The 15,882-nt window shown below is 44.7% G+C and overlaps 1 protein-coding gene across 1 annotated transcript in view; it reads right to left on the bottom strand.

Moving 5' to 3' along the window:
• The window catches only part of gli1 (GLI family zinc finger 1), a gene marked incomplete at its 3' end in the record, with an annotated part of 50,800 nt that overhangs the window by 16,734 nt on the left and 18,184 nt on the right, over positions 1–15,882 (bottom strand). The window contains exon 2 of the mRNA XM_080728480.1: positions 624–734. Within this exon, the coding sequence (XP_080584606.1) occupies positions 624–694 (71 nt within the window). The 5' untranslated portion in view covers positions 695–734. The remainder of the gene's footprint in view (positions 1–623; positions 735–15,882) is intronic.

The following is a 15,882-nucleotide window of genomic DNA, read 5'->3' as shown; positions in this document are numbered from 1 at the left end:
ACCTTTCACTCCGGCACTCTCTCTCCCCCTCTCTCCCTCTCTCTCTCTCTCTCTATCCCTCTATGTCTCTCTCTCTCTCTGGGTAACCTGAGCATAGAGCGAGGCAGTCATGCAGAGCGCAGCGGGGCCTGGTCAGCCTGTAATTAGCAGCTGTCAGAGAGAGCGAGAGAGAGAGAGAGAGAGAGAGAGAGAGAGAGGCCGAGTCCACCCTGCAACCTGGGTGGCATTAGGAGGGGAGGGGAGGTAGGAGAAGGTGGGGAGGGGGCAGGAGAGAAAGAGGGGGGCTGAGCCAGAGCTATCTCCACAACAATTGCCGCAAGACCTGGCCTTTTGCACCCAGGGAATGCCGCTCGCTGTGTAAAAATAAAAAAGGTTGAAGCCTCTGAAACTAAATAACGGCCCTGCTTCCTCATGAGTGACCACAGTGATTTTAGGCTCTGTGTTTATACCAAGGAGAGAAAAAAACAGAAGTGGAGCTGTTGGTTTAAAGGAGTGGTTGCGGCTGTAACGTGGTAAGATTAGAGAGATGAGATAGTTGCGGGTTTTCGACAACATGAATGGGAGTTCAGAACTTCAATTAAAAGCTGGACAGCAAAGAATGATGCACGTTGTTGTGTTCCTACCCTCGGGAGGGCTGGCTGGTTGAAGATTCATAGTGATACAGCCCCTGGTGTGGCTGCATGTCCACTGGCATTGGAGCTCCCAGATCTGTAGGCCGGCTGCTCCCTTACACCCTGGAGATGACAAGAAAGAGCAGGGTTAGGATGATGACAGGGAAAAGGAAAACATAAATAATAAAGTAAAGCAAAGCTAAAACAAAGCACTCAAGGGCAGGATGTGCTCATCCCCTATGCTCTCTTGAACCACACACAGAAACATGAATACGGCTGGGCTCCCACCAGGCTCCCGGTTGCGGCCCGCACTGAATACAAAACACTGATGCTGGCCTTCAAAGCAGCCAGAGGTACGGCTCCTCCATACCTCCAAAACCTGATCAACCCCTACAACCCCATCCGTTCACTCAGATCAGCCAACACAGGGATGCTGACAGAACCCTCGCTAAAAACCCCAGGACAAAAATCCACTCGTCCGAGACAATTTGCCCTCCTGGTCCCCAAACTGTGCAATAAACTCCCTGTCGCACTTATAACTACAGACTCACTCCCTAGTTTCTACCGTGGACTGAAGACTCACCTCTTCAGACTCCACCTAAACCCATATCATACAGGTAAACCCTGTAACACTCCCCTTCCCTCGATGACCATACATGAAGCTAGATAGCATTTTTAGGTTTTAGAAATGATTTTCTTTTTTTACTGATTAGGTCTACCTATGTTATTGTTTTTCTAGATTGATATTCCTATGCATTTGTTGTATTGGTGTACTGACATAATATCTTGCTTATTATATTGATGTATTACCTGCTTATTGTATATTGCTTTGGATTAAAAGCGTCTGCTAAATGCCTAAATTGAAATTGTAAATTGAGTGTAAAAGCCATCCAAAACAAAAACCAAACTATAAAGAACTAGTCCGCGATGCTGGGGCGAAGGTGTACGCAGAGAGACAAGAACAAACATGGTTAGGTAATAGAATAGTTAGGATGGTGATATCAGACCAAAAAAGCTATATGATTCTCAACAAACCAGCTCCACACTTCGACACTGTTACACTACACAGTAAAAATACTGTTACGGTTCACACTGAGTTAAACTACTCTGGATTGTTGGTGTGCAGAGGAGGTGGGCAGGGTTGAAGACAAACACAGTTAGGATCAAGACAGACCAAACTAAATGAGACCATGGAGGGACTAAATGAACACTGATAGACTACACTGTTTGGGGAAAGTGGCTGGAAATCCCAGGGCTGTCTTTGCCACCATAAAAGCAGTGCAACCCACATAAGAACCCATGCCTGCTAAGGTAATTGAGGGCGAACCCAATTACAGGTAATGTTGATGTCCTAAATGTAGTTTGGCGTTTCAGATGCGTTGTGGTTAAAAAACGATACCCAGAGACTGGATTAGAGGATTTAGATTAGGGGTTAGTTTTGGTCTCTTTAAACAGAGAGTGAGTATTGCATCTTTAAACACTTTTCAAGATGGCGGCCCTATTTTTGGGCACACAATGCAAACATCTTTCGACAATTTTCCAAGACGCTTGCGGTGGAGCGTAGCATAAAACCAGGTAACGATCCAAAGAGCAGGGTGAAGTCGTGCTTGTCCCTCGCATTGTTCTGAAATCGAAATGTATCCAAACAGCGGATTCAGTCGAGGCGCTCTGTATCCGTATGTGGCTGGGTGGGAAAAGTATAGTCCATAAACAAACAGCGGAGGCTTGACTCCTTCTGTTGGCCACCCATAGATAGAAATGTAAGCATCCATGGCTCTGTTTGGATAATTGTGTCAGCTGTATGGCATCTATTATCATTATGTAGCTACATTATGGACTGTCCAGGAACATAGACACTGAAGTGTGAGATAAAAAATGTACAATCCTTTTTTTCACAACTCTCACAAACACTGCAACAACCAATCATTGTAATTACTCCATGTATACTAGGATAGGCATTCATAAGCTTTCAGCTTCAGCCTATTCCTTTTGATCACCTGTAACAATGAATAAGTGGATGTATGACCTGATGAATGTATGAGTGAGTGATCAAATAAACTAAACAAAAAAAAAAAACAATTTGGAGTGAAGAAGATATCACACAGACATATTGTCTATTCAAGACAATCAGGGGCGTCACAAGGGGCGGGGGGGAAGTGGGACTGAGTTACTAGGGCCCAAGGTTGAGGGGTCTGGAATTATTTTATACTTTAGCTATTGAAAAATCACACCCGTGTGAAGTGGAGCTGTGTGTGTGTGTGTGTGTGTGTGTGTGTGTGTGTGTGTGTGTGTGTGTGTGTGTGTGTGTGTGTGTGTGTGTGGATCATGTGTACCGATTTTTGTGACATTTGAAGAAAATATGTAGGAAAAGGAGCAAAAAGTGTGTTTTGGAGAAAATTCAAGATGGCGGAAAATCTATCATGGCGCAAATGGGCGTGGCCTATATGGGGAGATGCGTCATGACCCAAGGAATCCAGGGAAAAAAGATTTTTAATTTTCCGACCTACGGTTCAAGAGTTACAGGCCAAAACGTAAAGTGGGGTGTTATGGCGCCACCATGCGGCCAAATGACACAATTATTTTTTATTTAATCCTTGAAATCATTATGAACCTCCTCTCCAAGTCTTGAAACTCTAGCCCCTATGGTTTGCGAGAGACAAATAATTGAATGTGAGTTTTTGCGATTCCCATTATAAGTCAATGGGGAAAATTAATTCACTAATAAATTAATATCAATTAAACTATAGAACCTTTCTCTTAGAAAAGTAATAGCCCACGATTCCCGAGTAAGCCGGTCGATTTGACATATGGCGCGAGTGTGTGGTGGCAAAACTGTGGGACTAGTGGCGTGCCAAAGTTTAGGAAGTTCAGGCTACATACACACAGACAGACAGACACACAGACAGACACACACACACACAGACCCACACAGCCACGTATAGGGAGCCTGTGCTTCACACAGCTCCAAAAATAGCAGATATACAAGCTCACAGCGCGGCACCTATAGTACTGTATAGTACTGTAGATCTGCTATATATATATATATATATATATATAATATATATATATATATATATTTATTATTATTTTTTTTTAAACGTCGTTAAAATGTGTGCAAGTCTTTGAATATATGTATTTTTTAGGCGAACATTTGTAACTCAAATTTTGCTTCTGGGGGGGTCCCTGGAACTAAATATTTTTGACATGGAAGTCTGTGGCCAAATACATATAATTTTGGGGGTCCTCACATGAAAATGTTTGAGCACCACTGACAGAAACATAGGTTTTTCAAAAAACCTTAGAAGAGAAATGCACACATTTTCAAAAACTTTCAAAAATAGCAGATATACAAGCTTGCAGCGCGGCACTCGGTGCCGCGCTGTGAGCTTGTATATCTGCTATTTTTCAATAGTTAAAGTACCCAGGGCCCAGAATTTGGTTGCGACACCCCTGAAGACAATAACTGTCAGCTCTGAATTCTGGGCCTTCGGCCATGGCGTAGTAAAAACTATGTTTGATCCCATGGTAGCAGGTCAGAATGTGGTTGAATTTATGCTCTTCAGCATGTAAATACATGCAGTCAGTACAGTCAGTACAGTCATGTAAATCGTGCCAACCAGCAAAATCTACAGGTCCGACTCGAACTCATCAGGTCTTTGTGAGTGACTCACAAGGAGTATGTGGTCTGAGCCCCCCCCCACACCCCACAATATCTTTCTATTTCCAACATTCTCTGTAACCTCAGGTCACCAAAATAGCGCAGCACTTGTCTTGGTCACCTTCCAAAACTAGTGATGGTTAAAACCAAATTCCACAATGCTATCCGAGGTGACCGTGTAGGTCAATGGTTCTCAGAGTGGGGTCGGACGACCCCTAGGTGGTCCTTGAGGGGGGTTCCAGGGGGTCCCCCAGCTAAATGATTGAAAGTTCAAAAGGTTTGAATCAAATTATGGGGGTGTACACTGTCACCAAAATTAAAATGTGTGCAAACCACTGTAGGTCAGTGGTCCTCAACCTTTTCAGCCCGCGACCCCCAAAATAACAATATTTTAACTGGGGGGACCCCCACCCCGACGAGCACTAAGAGTTGAGGCATTACATTTTGTATAACACGGTTCTATTGTGAAAATAGACAATCTACATGCTCACAACGCCTCGCAATGTATATTGTCTATTTTCACAATTTCTGCCTCTAATATTCAAGATTTTGGCCAATGTTTAATTTGTGGTTTTAGAGGTATTAAAACGTCCTTAATTTGACACTTTAAAAATCTGCAGATACCCTCTATACACTTAAACTGTGTGTTGGTTTGTTTACTGTTGAGTGAGAAAACAATATTACACATTAAGGTAATCATCTGGGGACCCCCCAAAATAATTTGGGGACCCCCCCTGGGGGTCCCGACCCACAGGTTGAGAACCACTGGTGTAGGTTACATACTGGGGCTGGCCCTATAGGTCATACCACGGTGTTGATGCGCCCTGACATGCTCCTGCAGATTAGAAAAAGGCCCTGTGACACAAACAGTGGGATTGGCGGTAATCTCTTTTCTTCTAAACAGTACCCTTTACCCATGAACCTCACACAGACTGTGCCGACTCAAACCTCAGACCTGACAATTGTCTTCCCTGGGAAATGGAGTTCAGCGGGTTGGAGAGTTGACATGCAGCACATAGCTACTACAGATTGAAGCCACTGCATTCATTGTCTCCACCAGCCGAAGGCTGAGGGAGAGTATGTTTTCCCGTCCGTCCGTCGGTCCGTGCGTGCGTGCGTCCGTGCGTCCTCGCAGTTTGTGAGCAGCTAATCTCAGTCACCGTTGGCCCGATCGCTGCCAAACTGAGCACACACACTCCCTGGGTGCCAATCTAGAACCTCTGCCCCACATTTTTCAAATCAGCCTCATGGTGGCGCTATAACAGGCCGATTTGTGTGGCCTGGTTGTTACCAGCTAAACTCCGGCGCCGTTGGCCCGATCGCTGCCAAACTGAGCACACACACACTCCCTGGATGCTAATTCAGAACCTCTGCCCCACATTTTTTAAATCAGCCTCATGGTGGCGCTATAACAGGCCGATTTGTGTGGCCTGGTGGAGACCTGTGCTCGGAAGAGCACTGCTTCTAGTTCAAAATAAAATGTCAGTATTGTTGCATAATTTATACTTTAAAACACAGTAAAGAAAAGTCTTTGAGGACAACAGGTATTTCACAGGTAATTGGAAGTGTGTGTGTGTGTGTGTGTGTGTGTGTGTGTGTGTGTGTGTGTGTGTGTGTGTGTGTGTGTGTGTGTGTGTGTGTGTGTGTGTGTGTGTGTGCGTGCGTGCGTGTGCGTGCGTGCGTGTGCGTGTGCGTGTGAGTGCGTGCATACACTATGTAATTCTAGCTGAGAGATCTTGCACCTGCCAATTATATTCAACCACATCAGTGCAGGTACTAATAGGCAGAACTGTGGTTAGAAATACAGTAATTATGGACAAATAATTAGTGCGCGCGCACACACACACACACACACACACACACACACACACACACACACACACACACACACACACACACACATACGCACGCACGCACGCACAGATGTGACATCCACAGCGATGATGATGATGATGAGGAGGAGGAGGTAAAAACCAGATGTTGTGTTTGCATGATGATTTGTGATTTAAGAATAAGTGCATAAATGAACCTTCTCATACATTTTCCAAAAGTAGTGGAAATAGCCGATCTACAAGCTCACAAACAGTAATGTCTTTATATATTTAAACTATTTCTATATGTAATTTTTGTTTATGAAGTCTAAAAGACAATCAGAAATATAATTTGTATTAATTAATTAATTATGGTCCAATGTTCAATGCCCAGTTAAATCATTAATCGCAATTTTATCCATTTTATTATGTTATTAAAACGTCATAATCACGACAGACCTATAATATCCACAGTCGGGCTCACAGCTGCGTGCGTCATCAAAACCTCACGTTGCCACCGTCGGTCGGTGGGTCGGTTGGGAGCTACTGCTGCTCATGTGACAAGTGATCAAACCTGCATGGGGCTAAAAGAGCTCCTGCTCTGTGTAGATGAAAGCACCGTGCATGGTGCTGCAGGGTGGCAGCCAGTGTGGAACAGGTTGCCGGGGCCTGTTATGTCGTAGTCACAAGTGTTAAAAGGGCAGCAGGGACCTATTTAAGCCCACAAGTCACTGGGGGGATTTGGTCCTCTGCAGAGGAGGGCAGCTAAGTGACGTGGGCGTTCCAGGGTAATTGCGCATATTCAGCACACGGCTCAGATGTGTGTATGATAATTAGCAGGAAGTGCTAAATAGAGATCTCTCTGGACGCCTCAGCTGTCCAGAACTAATAAATACCGGGAGAGGAGAGGAGGGGGGGTCCCCAGACACCCTGACACTCACACACACACACACACACACACACATGCGTGCACGCTGACGCACCTGTCAGTCTCGCCAGGGGGTAGCACGAGAATCCACTGGCCACCAAGTCGACAGACCATGCATGCGCGTGTGCGACTGTGCGACTGTGTGTGTGTGTGTGTGTGTGTGTGTGTGTGTGTGTGTGTGTGTGTGTGTGTGTGTGTGTGTGTGTGTGTGTGTGTGTGTGTGTGTGTGTGTGTATTTGTGTGTGTGTGTGTGTGTGGGCGGGTGGGTGTGAGATTGTGTGAAAGAGCGAATGTGAATAAAGAAGGATTGTATGTAAGCAGTGGCAGGTGTGTATGAGCGAGTGCAGGAAAGAGTTTGGGAGACAATTGTGTTTGTGTTGGACTGTGTGTGTGTGTCTGTGTGTGTCCGTGTGCATGTGTTCGTGCGTGCGTGCGTGTGTGTGTGCGTGCGTGCGTGCGTGCGTGCGTGCGTGCGTGTGTGTGTGTGCTTCTGACACACGCATAGTGACTTGATTACTCATCTACACGTGCATAATTGTGCGACCGTAGCCTTTAAAGTTGAAATCGCAACAGTCTAATGCGTGTGTGTATGTGTGTGTGTGTGCGTGCGCGCGCGTGCCCGTGCGGCGTGCGCGCATGTTGCGTGTGTGCACGCACATGCCCGAGGTGCTGACACAGGTGTGGTGGTATCCTGCTCTGTCCTGCTATTTTGGGGCCAAACATTGTGAGAAGCAGCCAGTGTGAGGGAGTGACTTCACTCTCCAGTGTAATTTTGTGGTGCTGGGCACTGAGCTGGCTGAAGGATGGGGCTGCACTGCAGGCTGCAGCAGAGTATTTAAAACCCCAAGAGCCATAAATCAGACGGCTAACTAAACAAGTTAGCCCTCCATGGGCAGGAACCAAGGAGCTGAGGATGAGGACAGGATGTCCAGACACTCTCTCTCTCTACACCCCAGCCGTTTCCCCCGTTCAAATAGGCCTCACCAACCATAGATACCAGAACCCACTAGACCCTAATACAAATAGACTGGGGATGGGACGATATGAAGATGTCATATCACGATTATTGTGACGAAAGAAATCGCGATTTACGATATATATCACGATAATCAAGATCTATTATCCTGGGGCAGAACATTTGCTAAAAAATAGACGATCTACAAGCTCACAACGACGCGTTGTGAGCTAGTAGTTAGTAGATCGGCTAGTAGATCGGCTATTTTTTAGCAAAGACATTTGATAGAGAGTGAAAAAGAAACTGTATCAAGTACGTATATTATAAGTACCTTTTACCAATAGAGGGTTTAAATGGTACCGGCAAATAAAAGGTGAATTGATCCCAGTGCATGACGGATGACGATATCACGATAAATTAAAACTCCATAATACGATTATCGTGAGTGTTTTTTATCACGATAAACGATAATATCGCGTATTGTCCCATCCCTAAAATAGACCTGATTCAACATGTCTACATCACCAAGCTCACTGTCTCACACACTATCACACTAAATCCACTTGACCCCTCAAGATCATGACCCTAATGCCATCTGTTATATTTTGTCCTATGGGAAAATTCAAGATACCAACATCAAAGTGCATAGCACAACAAAATGATCATAGCATCTTGATTAAATGTATGGCTGGCCGATATGGACAAAGTCATATAAAACGTTTTCTCTATTGTAACTATAAAATTATAATAATAATAATAATAAAAAGCCAACCTACAAAACTCAAACATCGATTTCAATGGCAGTTTTCAAGATGTTTTGGGCATTATCTCAGGAACGGAAGGTTCGATCTCTTCAGTTTAAAGTGTGTCGTATGTGTGACTTTGGGGACATTAAGCACATGATGACACTTTTTCGGGTAGGGCCAGGCCTTAATTTACAGCCAGTCAGTCAGTCAGTCAGTCAGTCAGTCAGTCAGTCAGTGAAGTGACAAGTGAGGCAGGAAATAGTGTTGTGAAAACCAGGAAAGCTAGTATGAACATGAAAATGTGGGGTGCTAAATAGAAACATCTTCCTTAACTGCATGTAACATCACAAGATCAGCGCACGCCTGTAAACAAGAAACAAGAGGAGGTTATGTGCGCCCCACTGCACCTCACATGGAAAGCCCTCCTACACACTACCCATTAAAACATATATCCTGCATATCCTGTTGCTGACTACTGAGTACTACTAGCCATAGGCTAGTTGGCCTGTAAAATGTCTGTTATTACTATTATTACAACACCCCACACACACACACACACACACAATTAAATGACAGGGTTTCGAATGAAGTCTTCCGTCTAATGCTCACTTAGGGGACACTGCCAGTTACCCACCCGCTGTAGAGAGCTGCCAGTTAATACAGCCCTCCATGCCTCACAGAAAGAATTAGCAAATGATCATGTTGTAAAACCCACGTCTCTACACATGGTTGGGCTTAATCCTGATTTATGCATCTGCAAAGGAGGGTAGGGCAACGTGTCGTTTCCACATAAATTATCTTATTTTCTACTGAGGTCCTATTTTCAATGGTGGACGGTAACAAAGTACCGTACCGTATCTGTATTTGTGAATAATTATGGCTTTCACGGCAATACATTTCAAAGACAAATCTTGTACTTCTGACTGCACTACATTTTCTAGGAAGGGAAAAAGTACATTATGAATGATGAACCACTATTTACATATAATGGAAAATAGAAGATCTACAAGCACAGTTGCGGGGCAATGTCTTAATTTCAATACAGCAATGCATTGATACTAAAAAGAACACGTACTTTTTAAAAGCATGTTTTAAAAGTTTAGTTTTTCTTCTTTTTTTAAGCAAGTACTCCAGTGCTTTAACTCAAGTACAGATTTGACTGAGCAACTTTTGAGTCAATTACTATGGGGTTATGTAATGTGTCCACCACTGCCAATTGTGTTTACTTGATATGGCTGCATTGTTGAACCATTGTGTTGTTCTCATCCCGAGAGAAAATGACAGCGTCACTGTCCGGCAGAAACCTTGTATCTCCAAGTTTCAATTTTTTTATTTATTTTTTCACCGTAAATTAAAGCCCTGCCTCATAACACTGTTGCACAAAACTAGTGAAAATAGCATATCGCGGTGCGAGTCGTTGTGTACTATTTTCACTATTTTAAATCATTTTTATTTTATTTTAAATAATGAATAAAAACAGTTTTGGACAGACAAGGTTTTCACCCGACAACAAGCGATTTGTTTGTTTGTATAAAAGCAGAAGCAAACTGATGCATCTCAAATGCAGGGTCTTAGGACTTGATTTTTTTATTTTTTTTTACTGTGGCTCACTGTGCTCGTCCAGGCATCCCTGACCACCACTAAACCAACCCCACCACACATCACCCAGAGAGGCTTGTCACTGCTGTATGTGTCAACAGAACCAGAGTAAAGTCAACCTAAAAAGTCAACAGTAACAGTGGTAGAGCAATATAGGCGTCAACTTCTACTTTTCGTGTAATATAATATCAACCCGGTCATTATGTGAAACATAGTGCGGCGCCCGCTTGGGGTGTGTGGCCGTTCGCGACGCATGCAACGCATGCCTGTTCGGCCCCCCGAGGTGCTACTTGCAGCGTTGGTTAGAACTTAGAACCGCGGTATGGCTGGTTCTCAACGTGCACGTACACAGCACTCCCCCGGGTCACCACTGCAGCAATACATTGGCAGTGTGTGATTGGTTCTTAAGACACAGTATGCCACCCACACACGCTAGCACACACGCACGCACGCACGCACGCACGCACGCACGCACGCACACACACACACACACACACACACACACACACACACACACACACACACACACACACCACCCACACACACACACACACTCAGGTTTTTTATGGTCAGTGTTATTACTGTATATAAAGATAGGTACTTCGGTTCAGTTTAGTACAACTTGCACAACTATAGGACTTCCCCATAGTGATTTCATTTGGACATCCTCCCACAGGGGACACCTTTTTTAGAGGACAGATATTTATTTCCACAGGTCACTGGCTCTTGTTGGACAAAGGACGTGATCCGGCCCCATTCTGCTGTCTGTCTGTCTGTCCATTCCACAACCTATTCTACTCTATGGTCCATGTAACACTAAACTACAGCGCTCACATTGCCCCCTTGTAAAAGGACCAATTTATGACATGCCCTGTGTTCTTAAAGTCTCATTTCTCTTCAGTATGTGACTGTGCGTGAGTTTGCTCACAGGCACACGTGTGTTAGTACATGTGTGTGTGTGTGAGAGAGAGAGAGAGAGAGAGAGAGAGAGAGAGTGAGAGAGAGAGAGAGTGAGAGTGTGAGAGAGATATCTAATCCATCTATTGACGTAGACATGACACACACACACACATAAAACAGCCAACAGAAAGACTCCAACACATCTTTGGAACACATCGGGACGTATAAACACTCATCTGAAAGTATTTTGTTCCTGTCTCTCTCCCCCAGCCTCAGTCTGTATATCTCTTTATTTTCCCTTTCACTCTCATTCTCCCTACACTATCCTACCTTCACTCTCTCTCCTTGATTCTTCATTCTCCTCTTTCTTTCTCTCTCCTTTTTTCCTTCCCCTTGCCGGTATCTCTCTCTCTCTCTCTCTCTCTTTCCCTCTCACACTTTCTCCTCCGCTCCACCCTCTCTCTCTTTCTCTCATTCCCTCTAGGTTCATTCCTGCTCCTTACGACCTCTCCCTCTCTCTCTCACTCCATCTCTCTCTCTGTGTCGCCCCTCCCCCTCCTGGCAGGCCAGCAGTCGAGGTGGGTGTTCTCGGGCTGTTATGACTTGGGAGACGATAATGGCAGCTATAATGTAGCCAGCCGTTCCTGATGTGGCTGGGCTTGTGGGGGATTCTGTTGTGTTAGGGCCAGAGACGGAGGAGGAGGGGGTGAGGGGGGAGGAGGCGTGGCTCTGGCGACTAGCCAACCACAGCCAAGATTTTTACCTCATTTTCTTTTCTTTTTTTTTTGCTTGTTTTTTTTCTTCCTCGCCCACCAACTTTTTTCTGTGCCTTGTTGTTTTCCTTCGGTGGTAAACTTTGTTTTTAAATTCTGCCTTTGTTTTTGTAACCCCCTCCCCTAAAACTGAGACCCTCCTCTTTGCCCCCCTTCTCCACACGCACGGACACCCACACACACACGCACACACACACACACACACACATACACCACCCCCACCTCATGCGTTTTTTACCCAGACTGTAGGAATTCCTCACAGCTGCTGTAATGTGATTGGGGCTGATGGTACGAACTGAGATATCACTGTAATTTACTGTAAGCCCTGTTCACTGACGCACAACGCTGCCACAAGTTGGAACTGCTTAACAACCTTTGCTTAATTATTGTTCTCGTTACGAATGTCGTTTTGAGGAGACAGAACACGGCATCATTACTAAAATGCGAGCTAACAGGCAAACATCATCCTGTATTGATACGTCAAAGGTACCGTTGGACAGCCAACATTAGAATGTTTCACATATTCACACGCCAGCAAATGTCCGCCATTCTCCTTAGTGCTTTTAGCTCTAAGCCACACAACAGTGTTTTCACGAAAGACTAACTACAATTATCTGTGATAAAAATGGTTAGAAGCAAAAATAGTAGGCTTACAGAGAAATAGTACAATAGAATAGAACACTGTTGGAATGGGAACACAGAATGGGAACACTGTTTCCCAAACACTGGGTCAGACAAGTTTTTATGGGTCACGACTTGAGTAAAAATAAAAGATTATCTTTCTACATAAAAAAGATAGATATTTAAAAAATATTTTTTATATATATTTAAAACATATTTAAAACAGACAAACAGACACATCTAATAAATTCCATAAATAACATTATTATAATATTTAAGAATTAGTGAAAATAGCCGATCTACAATCTCATAACACTCGCAAAGCGATGCGTTGTGAGCTTGTAGATCTGCTATTTTCACTAGTTTGGGTCCCGGGCAATTGTCTAATCTCTCTTTTGGGTCTCGACCTGAATGGTTTGGGAACCACTGGAATAGAATAACCCAGGCTAGGAGCTGATGTGACACATGGCTCATCACATGAAAAAGAAACAAATAAACAATTAATGATGAGTCTAGATTAACTCATTGCATGCCAGGCCTGATAGTCCCGAGATTTTTTCAATGTCTTTCCCTGCCAGGCCCGATAGTCCCGAGAATTTCCGCCATTTTGAAAAAAAAAAAAAATCAAAAAAAATTTTTTTTTCAAAAAATTTTTTGGACCCCAAAAAATGTAGTAGGCATGATAGAAATCGCGAAATTGCATGTTTAACCCCCATAGCAACCCCATCTATCAAACATGGCAGCCATCTTTGTTTACATTTTAGGAAAACATAATGGCTTGTATCTCATGAATGCCTGAACGGATTTCCATTCGGATTTTTTTGTTTGAAAGCTGTGAGCAATGTGGACACACATGGTGCATTATCTAGGCATGGGTGTGCATGATCCGTGCACTATGAATTACATGGAAGTCTATGGAGACCAGTGGCACCATAGAGTACGAAGGTATTGTTAAATGGCGGGGAATGTGTTAAGGCGGCAGACTAGACTATACAATGTGTCATTACACATTGTAAAGGTCATTGAAAGTTTAGGGACTACCTTGGTCCTTTCCCTAAACCGGTGTTTACCAAGCATTAGGTGTGTGGTTTATGCAGTCAACACCGTAACCCATGTTTCAACCCCACGTTGACTCACACCTAGCATATTCCTGTACTGTAAACTGTGGGCTGAGGAAGTCTCCCGGCTCTGGGTTCACACAGATCCCAGGCTGAATGGCAGAGTGAAACGTTGATCCCTTGTTGCTACACAGGCGGAGTGACTGATGACAGACAGCGGGGTCACTGCGGGCCGGGTGCTTAAAAAGCGCACCTCGACACTGCGATACGGCGGAGAAAGAGCACAGGAGAGAGAAGGGGCAGTGCAGGACACACGAGACGTGGGACCGAATATGACGAGCAGAGCCCAAACCAGAAGGAAGCAAAAAGAACAGTAGTACTCAAAATCGTTGCTGTCGGGTAGAAACATCCTATCTCATTGTTGCAACTTTTTACATATTTTTGTAAATTAAGGCCCTACTTCATCATCATCATCATGTGTTGCACAAAAGTACTGAAAATAGCCGATCTACAAGCTCACATACAAGGTTTCCACCAACAAAATGCTCTGTCGTACAGCAGTGTTGCATGCCGACAATAGCTGATCTATAAGCTCATCGTGATTGATTGATTGATTGATCGATTGATTCTTTACTGACACAGATCCTATGCACTTATTTCAATTGTGGTCCTTTGGTGTAAACGTGTGTGAGCTACGGAACTGTTGTTTTCGGCATAAATCAGGCTGTAGAGTAGATGACAGGGAAGCTGATGGGGTTGGTGGGTTGTAAGCATTTAGATCCGGTTCAGTGAGCCAAGTCATCCAGAACCACCGTATTTTTTAATCACAGCAATGACAATTCACATAGATGTTTTGGAATCCATTTGGGCTAAATTTTACTTTCTCTCAGAGCTAAATGAACTCTGGTTTGACTGTGTGCCAGTTATCCACTGAGCAGCAACCACTTGCTCAAGAGCACATGCACAGACTCAGTAAGGGGAGAGCATCGCGTATTCACTACTGGACACCGGCCACTAGTCACGGGCATTTGAACCGTCAACCTTCAGGTGACACACTCTCAGAGTTAAATAAACGGTGAGGATTTGACAGTGTACCGGGGAGGGAGGGGAGAGGGAGCCAGTGACTGAACGCACAAGAAAGTCTTTCCTTCCCACATTTTATTGATTTTACAGTGTACACACGGCTGTATAGCACTACTGCCATTCTAAGACTCTGTTCAGCTCCCTTATGGTTCTTTAGAGCAGTGTTTCTCAAAGTGGATTTCAGGGACTCTCTAGGTTCCTTAATGGGGGTCTAAATTGACCACTACAAGTGTGTAACTTTGACAGTGTACAAATGGAACCAAATGGTCCATTTGTACACTGTCAAAGTTAAGGGGAGACCTTCACATTTCAATGTTTGAGAACCACTGCTTTAGAGGTTCTCCACTGATTCTTCAGCTTAGTTTAGACACCTCTAATGGTTCTCTATAGCACCATTTGACAAAGGCACCATTAGCACCTTTAGGATGGGTGCACCAAAAGAGGTTCCCCTACGCTTAATAATTGCTTCTGAGCCAAAGAACCACTTTGAGTGCTGTTTAGCACCGTTTGTGTTCAGACTCAGAGTGAGTCATCCAGCTCACTCCCTCTCTCCAGCGTTCTCCGTTCCTACTTTTCCTCCCTCCCTCCAGCTCTCTCTCCCTCTCCCTCCCTCTCTCTCTCTCTCTGGGCCACCCACCCTCCATCCAGCACACATACCTGTGGTTTCCTGAAACCCTGCTCGTCTCTTCTCCTCCGCCCTCTGCTCCGCTTACCTTCCACCCCCTCTCCCTCCCTCTCAGCACCGCACACCTTTCTCTCTCCGTCCCCGGATACCATGTCACATCTCACTCTCCTCTCGTATTCTCTCATTCTCCTCCTTCTTCTTCTTCTTCCTCTGCTGTCTGTCTGTCTGTCTGTGTATATCAGGCCACTGTATCAGCCAGGTTAGTAATGCCCCCCCCCCTCCTCCCCAGTCCCCACCCCAACCACAAATATCTCTTTGAACTATGGAGGAGAGATGAGGAGGGAAGCAGGGGGAAGGGTGGAAGAGTGACGATAGTGAGGGGGAGAGAGAGAAGGAGGGAGAGAGAGAGGGAGGGGAAGGACGGGACGGTTGGATGGATAGAACAGATGAGGGGAGCTGGGACTCAGACAGCTGGTCCCCAGCTGTAAGGGCCATGCTGCAGCAGCACAGCACA

The sequence above is a fragment of the Nannobrachium achirus genome (assembly GCF_963921795.1).
Source record: "Nannobrachium achirus genome assembly, chromosome: 6".
Lineage (NCBI taxonomy): Eukaryota > Metazoa > Chordata > Actinopteri > Myctophiformes > Myctophidae > Nannobrachium > Nannobrachium achirus.
The sequence above is the reverse complement of the archived record's forward strand: the minus strand, read 5'-3'. Positions and strand labels throughout refer to the sequence as shown.